This window comes from Saimiri boliviensis, chromosome X, assembly GCF_048565385.1.
Source record: "Saimiri boliviensis isolate mSaiBol1 chromosome X, mSaiBol1.pri, whole genome shotgun sequence".
Classification (NCBI taxonomy): domain Eukaryota; kingdom Metazoa; phylum Chordata; class Mammalia; order Primates; family Cebidae; genus Saimiri; species Saimiri boliviensis.
Window position 1 is genome coordinate 66,973,454 of NC_133470.1, and position 9,794 is coordinate 66,983,247.

At 34.8% G+C, this 9,794-nt stretch overlaps 1 protein-coding gene across 1 annotated transcript; it reads left to right on the forward strand.

The window, feature by feature from the left end:
• The first annotated feature begins 325 nt into the window (after positions 1 to 325).
• LPAR4 (lysophosphatidic acid receptor 4) lies at positions 326 to 8,523 on the forward strand. The gene is made up of 3 exons (XM_010347344.3): positions 326 to 367; positions 1,345 to 1,446; positions 6,100 to 8,523. The coding sequence occupies exon 3, from the start codon at positions 6,179 to 6,181 to the stop codon at positions 7,289 to 7,291; it is 1,113 nt and encodes a 370-aa protein (XP_010345646.1). The 5' UTR covers positions 326 to 367; positions 1,345 to 1,446; positions 6,100 to 6,178; the 3' UTR covers positions 7,292 to 8,523.
• The last annotated feature ends 1,271 nt before the right edge of the window (positions 8,524 to 9,794 follow it).

A 9,794-nucleotide genomic window follows, 5' to 3' on the forward strand; every position in this document is an offset into this window, starting at 1 on the left:
GGCCACCAGCATGGCACTCGTTGAAGGCTGCTTTTCTGTCAATCAAGACCAAAGATTAAAGGAGAAGAGAAACTGAGACTCAGAAATGGACTGTGACTTACTCTCACAGAGCTTGTGATGGGGCTGGGTGTGTTTACACTTAATTCATATCAACTATAAAAAATTCTGGGTATTTGAACTTCCCAGTTTGCTTGAATTTTGAATAAAAAGTTTTCTATATAACCTTTATCAACTGTGAAAGGCATAAAATGAAGAAATGTTAATGCTTCTATCTTTCTTTAAGATAAACCAATAAAATAATATTCATTTCATTCTAGGAATACAGATCTCTGGAGGAGTGTGAAAATCAATTCTCCTTAATATTAAGGTGATCTCAATATATCTTAAATTATCTAATCATTTTATTTGTTTGTTTTGGTTTTTTAGTTTATAGAAAAAATCATTTGGGGAGAGTTGTAATACTATTTAGCAGTTTGCTTTTTTTTAAGGTACCTCTGTTTAGAAAAGGATGAGATGTAACAATACTGTAAGTTTGGAGCTAGCAGATAATTCTACTTTACGGGTAGAGGCACTGTAATGGGTAAAGTCTAAACGCAGTTGCTATTTGTAAGAATTCCATTGCAGAGTAATTCTGGTTCTATTCAAATATTTTGTGCAGAGTTTGAAGTAGAGATGTTACAGACATGCTGTATTGGGTAGTTCTGGGACATCCTGGTAAAGGTGCAGTGATTGTCAGTCAGTGTGCTAATATCCAGTAATTGAAGCCTTGATTATATCACTGTAGTTCAGGGGAGAGAGAAATGTGTGGGCTGCAGGTAAGAGACAAGACAGTGGAGTCTCCACTTCTTATTCCAGTTGTCTTTCCTCTTCCCTTATTAAGGATCCTGCCCAATAGTAACAGTTATGATCAAGAAAAAAAAGACTCAATGTAAATTCTGGCCAAAACAAAATTCTCCTTTGTTTTCTTATTTTTAATGTAATGCATTACCTTATGAAAGTGGGGGAAATATTTTTATGCCTTTTGTCACTTATTATCATTAAATGATTATAGGTTATCACACATGGATTTTATGCTTTAGTGTTTAGCCAGTACTACCAATAAAATATAGCACAGTAGTGACAGGTTGGAAAATACATTGTTACCTGCAATTGTGTAATAATGAAATCCACTGCATGTAAATACCATTTTAAAATTTATTGGTTCTCATTTACTCTGCTTTATATCATATAATACTTTTTTCTATTGTATGATCTTTTAAGATCATTTTATTGAAAGTATACATTTTGTTGAAAATCTATCAGCTCTCTTTATGGCACACTATTATGACTGTTTCTATTTCACAGCACCTGTTGGAGGAAATCTATAACTACAGTGCCTCCAGGAAGCTAATTGTTTATTCCAGTCTTAGATAAAATTGGTGCCAACATTTGGCTCGAACTAATGTGGTGAGTCCTACCCTCCTCATAATAACTTTCTCTACAAATTCCTAATTTAATTGTTCAACTTTTGTTGTAAAAATAGTTCCAACTTATTAAAGAGTAAATGATTTGAAGACCCAGAAAGGATGGAGGAATTGTAGTTTGTTGTAATTCAGGCTATTTTGATGTAGATGAATGTTGATTCTTCAGCTCAACCCCTCTCTGCCACTGGGATTTGCCTTTAGATATGGGAGACTTTTTATTGCTATTATCAGGTTCAGTGTCGGTGTATATCACATGAATTCTTGTCCAAATTGATAACTGATTTGGCTGCTCAAATATAAGGAATAATGCTAAAATCCTGGCTGGCATATATGACCCTTACAGAAATTGGAAATGAGTTCTTTTGGGAACACCCAAATATTGTCCCAAAAGATCTGGGGCTTCTGCTGAGATGAGATATTGAGTCTCAAGACTCAAGACAATTTCATAATATTAGGTTGAGCAATTTATCTGCAGTTGTCTTACTCTGTAACTAAGTACTAGGGAAAATTTCACGTTAGTGGGGCTGATGCAATCTTTGGCCCCATCATGTTGAGCATCAGACCACATTAGTCCCAAAAGATTGGACTGCGTTTTCAAGTGAAGTATTAATGAGACACTGAAGTATTTTTTTTTTCTTTTTTGGTGAAAAGAAAAAAAAAATATCAAGTTAATCACTGAGAATGGGATCTTATCAAATTGAGGCCCATGTCACTTTCCTGTTTTCCTCAAATATAATGGAAAGGCAAAGCAACCTTAATAATCTTAGATTAGATATAGATACACCACTTTTAAAAGAATGTTTCTTGCATCAAAAATAAAAGAGAAGAGGTTGATGTAGATCAATTTCCTAGCTCCATTCTTGAGTGAAACATTTATCTACAGTTTCCTCCATATGGAATGCCATAAAGTTAGGTTTTGTTTTGAAAACTATTATGAAGCATCAACCAATGCATATGAATACTGATATAAAACCTGTATGATTATGACCTGTGTCTGTGACTTGACCTATAAAATTTCCTTAAGGAATCTTATCTGTTAGAAGTCACTAATTTGAGAAGCAGCAATCTTAATGTATTCCCTATTGCTCTAGCAGGATTGTTTTGAGCTGTATTTTTCACAACGTTTGTGTATTTTTAAATCTATTTCACTGCTAAGTATCGATAGGTAAGAACGCAATAGATTTCATCTTCTTCTGAAAACTATTGTATCAACTTTCATTAGCTTTGACTAGAGTCGAACAAGGAAATGCTCTGGAGATGAGAAGCATTCTGACCTGGCCTGTGCTCATGGAGCAAAGCAAAAACTATTTTAGTATACTCTACATTCAAGACCTTATCTTTCTGATTTCTGGACTGTCTTCAGTAGGGAGCAAAAGCAAGTTAGCTTTTATTTTATTTATTTATTTTTTTAAAGTACATGGGAAAAATTTAATAAATATACAAGATCAATTTCAAGAAATTTTAAAATATGATTTAAAGTACAAACAATACTTAAAATTAGAAAACAAACTATTTTGTGATAGAAAGACTGCACATCATTACACATCACAAAATAATTAATTTTACAAAGTTAATTTATAAATTTAATAGTATTGCAATAAAAATACAACTTGGCTTTTCTTTTTAAAATAGAAAAGATGATTCTATAGTTCACATTGAATTATAAAAAAAATTAGGAAATCTTCAAAAAGAAATTAGTGTGTACAGGTAGAATAGAAGGTCATTGGAGCAGGGATCTAGTTATAGCTCAAATAATTATGCACATTTATTTATTTTGATTTTATTTTGGGATGGAATCTCGCCCTGTTGCCAGGCTGGAGTACAGTGGCGTGATCTCGGCTCACTGCAACCCCTGCCTCCCAGGTTCAAGCCATTCTCCTGCCTCAGCCTCTCGAGTAGCTGGGACTAAAGTTGTGTGCCACCACACCCAGCTAATATTTGTATTTTTAGTAGAGACAGGGTTTCACCATGTTGGCCAGGATGGTCTCAATCTCCTGATTTCATGATCAGCCTACCTCGGCATCCCAAAGTTCTAGGATAGAGGTATCAGCCACTGTGTCTGGTCAATTATGCACATTTAATACATCACAAAGTTAGACCTCAAATCAGGGGTATCATGGATGATTCATTAACTCGTGTTGGTATATCTGGGTAGCCATCCAGGCAGAATAAAATTGGATAAATGTCTTCTAATTTACAACAGAATTAGTTGCAAGAGGACCATATAGTAAATGAAAAGAAAAAAGAAAGAATAAGTATCCTAAAAAGAGTCATACAGTTGCCAACACAGTCTTACCTACTCTGCTCCCCGCCTCTCTTCTCCTATCTCCTTATCTATTTTCACCATAGTTCAGTCTACACAAACCACACTGGCTTCCCTTGAACATATCAGGCAAATTCCCAATGGAGGCAACTTGTTCTAGGTGTTGCATTTGCCTGGAGTGTTCTTCCAGATGTCTGTTTAACCACCTCATCTCTTTTAAGTGTCTCTGTCTCCCTTTCTTTCTTTTTTTTTTTTAATTGTACTTTAGGTTCTGACCTGTGCTCATGGAGCAAATCATGTGCCAATCATGCAGGATTATTGTGATTATCTCAATAGATGCAGAGAAGGCCTTCGGCAAGACAACTTTTCTAGGATACTGGGAAGTGAAAGTATAGCACTTCATGAAGTGAAGTGATTTGATTATTCAAAATTATAGGACTAAAGGCTAACTTTACTTCTTCCAGCTGACTTAAAGACCCCAAACATGGTATACCTGTATTTTACTATCATTAGAAATTTAAAAAGGGAACAATTGTGGCCACTCTGAATTAGCTCCATGTGTAGATCAAATTTAAAAATTGAGGGTCAGATTTCTTTTTGGTCAACCTCCAGGGAACTTGCTTCCTGTCCAGTGTCAATAAAAATGCAGCTACCCAACACTGTCTGACACCCTTAGGTGATTAATTGTTGGAATAATTGGCAGCAGAGTTTTGCAGAAGATAGTAGTTTAATGCTTATTGCAGTGGAAGATGGAATTAACTGCATCAGCATATATTTTTCCTTCTTCATCTCATCTGAAGCTCAAGTGTTGGTTCTTTACCTCCATTTAGTGCACAATATGTTGGCTATTGAAGAGGATTTAATAGTTAGAAACACGGTTTCTTTTAGTCAAAAGAAAGGAAACAGTAAGAAAAGAGGCAAATATTGATTCTTCTTCAGAATCATCTCAAGAGCCAAATGCCTCTCTGGTTTTTTAATCATAACTGTATGGGAGATACTACCTTGGGGGCACACTCCTGGATTGTCCTGTTTGAGTAAATTGTGAAGTTAAGGCTGAAACTCAAGTCGGGGGGCTTTCTGAGGTACAAGGTATACATTACATGACACTAGAAAGGTGTGTTTCTAATGTCAACTTTAGTGTACCAAAAAAGACAGAGTTATAAGTTTACAGTTGTTTCAGGAAGGGAGAAGGAAACAAACTTATATAATATTTCTCTGTGGTTACGTAGGGCTGAGTACTGGCAAGCTCATAAAGCTATTCATAAGCTTTGCTGAATCTTCCTAGCTTTAGCTGTGAGGCTTAGGGGTAAAGTTTATTCAAGGAAGAGAAAGAGTATAGCCAAGTTACAGAGTGAACCAGTGTCTGAGTCAGAAATAGAACTCCTTGCTTCTAATGCTGTGTTAAGTCCCAGCACCACACCCTCACTTCTAGACAGCAAAGGTGGTATGTGTTCAAGCAAGGGGAGCTATGAATAGGGCCATAGTGGCAGTTTTCCCATGCCCTCTCTTCAGGATTGAGAATGTAATCCTTTCTTGTCTGTGCTTTCTCTCCCACAAAGTTTGATTACTCAGAGCAGCAGAGCAGAAGTGGCAGGCATTTGCATACTGCTTGCTGTGGGTATAGTGTATATGTTCCTGGGAACGTAAGCTAAAGTGAGGGGATGGATATGTTAATTAGCTTGACATAATCACCTCATGTGGTATACATATATTCAAATATCACCTTGTACTTGCATAATTGTAGTACAATTATGATTTGTCAGTTAAAGCAAATAAAAAGTAAAATAAAACGATTGAAATAATAAAAAAACTGAATGGAAAACTTGGGAGACCTATTTGAAATGTATCAACTTGAGAATCACAAAACAATATATAGCAAGTGAGCTAGAATCATGCTGCTTAAAAGGATCACTAGTGGGGAGAATGGAGGGACTCTGGGCAGAAGGGAAACGGCTTGTATTATAAATGCATTTTCCAAATAAAATAAATGTACTGACAGTACTTATTGTAGAAGGTAAGTGCAAGCCTATAATAGTGAATAAAGCCTGGCTTTAATGTTAGAGGTTTTGCAGTCCCATAAATTCTGTTTTAACTCTTAGTTTTATATTTTTGGACTCTTTGGTGACCTACACCTTACCCATGTTCATTGCCATGCTATAATATTGCACTTACTGTATTGATTGTGAGCTTTCCTGCTCCTGCAACATACTCTTGTAGTACCTTTAAATGTATGGTAGATATTCAAAAAAGTACTTGTCAAACCAAATGGAATGTGCATGTTTTCTTCCAATCTGGGTGGAAAGAATATCTTCTTATGCAGAAATCATGGATGGAAGGCAAATTTGATTATTTGTTCCATCTTGTCTCTGATAGGAGGAAAATATTTTCTACTGATCCCTAGTGTCAGAGTGGTGAACCCCTGCAGCCAGCAGGCCTCCTGAAAAAAAAGTCCATGGGTGACAGAAGATTCATTGACTTCCAATTCCAAGATTCAAATTCAAGCCTCAGACCCAGGTTGGGCAATGCTACTGCCAATAATACTTGCATTGTTGATGATTCCTTCAAGTATAATCTGAATGGTGCTGTCTACAGTGTTGTATTCATCCTGGGTCTGATAACCAACAGTGTCTCTCTGTTTGTCTTCTGTTTCCGCATGAAAATGAGAAGTGAGACCGCTATTTTTATCACCAATCTAGCCCTCTCTGATTTGCTTTTTGTCTGTACCCTACCCTTCAAAATATTTTACAACTTCAACCGCCACTGGCCATTTGGTGACACCCTCTGCAAGATCTCTGGGACTGCATTCCTCACCAACATCTATGGGAGCATGCTCTTTCTCACCTGTATTAGTGTGGATCGTTTCCTGGCCATTGTCTATCCCTTCCGATCTCGTACTATTAGGACTAGGAGGAATTCTGCCATTGTGTGTGCTGGTGTCTGGATCCTAGTCCTCAGTGGTGGTATTTCAGCCTCTTTGTTCTCCACCACTAATGTCAACAATGCAACCACCACCTGCTTTGAAGGCTTCTCCAAACGTGTCTGGAAGACTTATTTATCCAAGATCACAATATTTATTGAAGTTGTTGGGTTTATCATTCCTCTGATATTGAATGTCTCTTGCTCTTCTGTGGTGCTGAGAACTCTTCGCAAGCCTGCTACTCTTTCTCAAATTGGAACCAATAAGAAAAAAGTTCTGAAAATGATCACAGTACATATGGCAGTCTTTGTGGTGTGCTTCGTACCCTACAACTCTGTCCTCTTCCTATATGCCCTGGTGCGCTCCCAAGCTATTACTAATTGCTTTTTGGAAAGATTTGCAAAGATCATGTACCCAATCACCTTGTGCCTTGCAACTCTGAACTGTTGTTTTGACCCTTTCATCTATTACTTCACCCTTGAGTCCTTTCAGAAGTCATTCTACATCAATACCCACATCAGAATGGAGTCCCTGTTTAAGACTGAAACACCTTTGACCACAAAGCCTTCCCTTCCAGCTGTTCAAGAGGAAGTGAGTGATCAAACAACAAATAATGGTGGTGAATTAATGTTAGAATCCACCTTTTAGGCATGTGAATTGTGTTCAGGTCCAGATATGGTTTCTCCTATAATTTTTCTTATGCTATAAACTAAAGATTTGAAGCTAAGATACTGAGAAGAATGCACCAAATATAGTCAGATACATTTGTTTGAAGGTATACTGTACATTTTTATTGCTGTTTTGTTCAGTAATTATAGGTCAAGTCTAATTACAACAACCAAGATGGATTTCCAAACTCTTTTGCTTGGTTGGAATTTCATTGTATCACATTATGCAGGTGGCCAGTGACATTTGATAATATGGAGATGACTTTGAAACTTTCAAAAAGGTATTTCCATTCCAATGATACCTGGTAATTGGGTTGGGCCTATAAATATAGAACAAATTCAGGGATTTTTTAAAAAATTGTGTTACTACTGATATATGCTAGGTTTAAAATTTTTTTTTGAATTGTTGTTGAGTTTATTTTAGCACAAGAATATTTTTAGCCTAATATTATTAACATGAAATGTATCTAAATTTTAACATTGGTAAAATACATTATGTGCATTTCGAAAACAGAAAATAAATTGTGTTGTCATGTATGTGGGTGGGAATAAAGAGAAAATAAACAGTATTTACACATTTATAATCATCGGCAGTGTGAGTTTTAAAAACTTCATTGTTTTAACACTACATTAAAATTTTCATGTGAAACTTCAAAGCCAGAAAGCTGCTGAATATATATCTGGCAGGTAAAAGCTGGAAAATTACTTAAAACAACCAAATGTCAATAAAAAAAACTTGAGCAACACCAATACTTTTTGTTCTTAAAATGTCAAATTATCTTCATTTTGGGAAACTAGGTTCTATAAAATATTTATCCTCTATATTATATGTTGGAGAACAGCACAGCCAGAAAGGGGCTGCATTTGTGCTCAGGTCAGGAGCAAATTGAAAAAAATAAAACAAAGTAATACAAAAAAATCAAACTGTAAACTTGAAATATTTATTAAAACCTGAATTAATCATTTTTGGAGGGAGGAGTAGAGATATATGACCAGAAAATACTTATTCTTTCTTATCAAATTTTGGAGCATAATATAGCCAGGGGCTGCTGTATTTGTGCCCTCAGACTGGAAGCTAATTAAGAAAAAAAAACCAACACATTAATCAAAGCAAACTAGAACAACAACAAACAACAAAACAACAACAACAAAAACCTGCAGAACCCCATGAAAAATAAAAATAAAAATAAAAAAAAAAAAACTCAAAAATAATTTGTAACATTTTCATTACAATTTGTTCAGGCTCTGTAAATTTAAAAATACTAGGTTATTTGCATGAAATCGTGAAGCACAATGCAGCTACAAAGTGGCTAAATTTATCTCCTGGTCAAGGACAAACTGTGGGAAAAAAAGCCAAAAACCAAACTGCCTTAAAACAAACAAGCACAAACAAACTTTAGAGATTGCATTTTCCAAGCATCTGCAAATCTTACAAAACACTATAACATTCATATGATGTTTTGGATCAAAATGCAGCTAAGGAAGCCGCTAAACTGGCACCCTGTTTAAAAGCAATTACAAACAGTATTTTAAAATCTACGAAAAAAGAGAAAACATTTTTTATAATTTACTCCAACAAAAACATAAAAAATCTTTAAAACTCTTACTGTTTTAAAACTAAAGTGTGTATTTAAGAATATTAAAACTTTTAAATACAATGTCTGAGCTTGAAAGATGTTACATTTGTGCTCAAGTCAGAAGCAGTGGAAATAAACTCTTGCATACACACATGCACAGCAGCAACAACAGAAACCAAAATTAAATGTTAAACCCTGAAAAACAACAAAGATATTTTAAATGTGCATTAATCAATTTTTAAAATATTTGGATAACATGGCAATTTAAAAATGCTGAGAATTTTAAAATAAAACTTCCAGGAAAAATGTATCCTGTAAGTTGCTTACCAGAAACGTGTGCTGGAAAGTGGTTAAAAAATTAAGATGCACAGAACAATAACAAAAAAAATTCTAAAACAATAAGCAAATTTTTATAACTCATTAACTTGTTTTTCTTTCTGATGACATGCAGACTTAAAAATGATAAGACTTTTAAGTAAAAATCTGTGAGCATAATGAAACTTTAAAAACTGTAAAATTTGTGTCTGGGTTAGGAACAAATTGAAAAAATGCTAAAACAACAGTAAAAAAATTCTCAACAGTAGCATTACTTTTTCCAAATGAAAGTCCTTAAAGTAATTATGCATTATATAGTCTTATGAGTAAAGGCTGTAGATGTAATACGTAAGGCATTAGGCTCAGTTAAATGAAATTAGGTTAAGTTCAGTTCAGTTGTTAGACTATATGGTAAGATCAAATGAGTAATAAAAGTATGAATAATCTTTTGTTTCTGTCAGTATTCAGTTTTTTTATTTCTTGTAACTATAAAATATATGTGAACATTTTTGTGCTCTTGCATCTTAACATTATAAAATTTTATGATTACTACACCAAACCATTTAATGGGATGTTAACTAAGTTGAAATA

Coding starts and splice junctions, on each gene's coding strand:
- LPAR4 (XM_010347344.3), top strand. CDS start 6,179: ATGGGTGACAGAAGATTCATTGACTTCCAATTCCAAGATTCAAATTCA.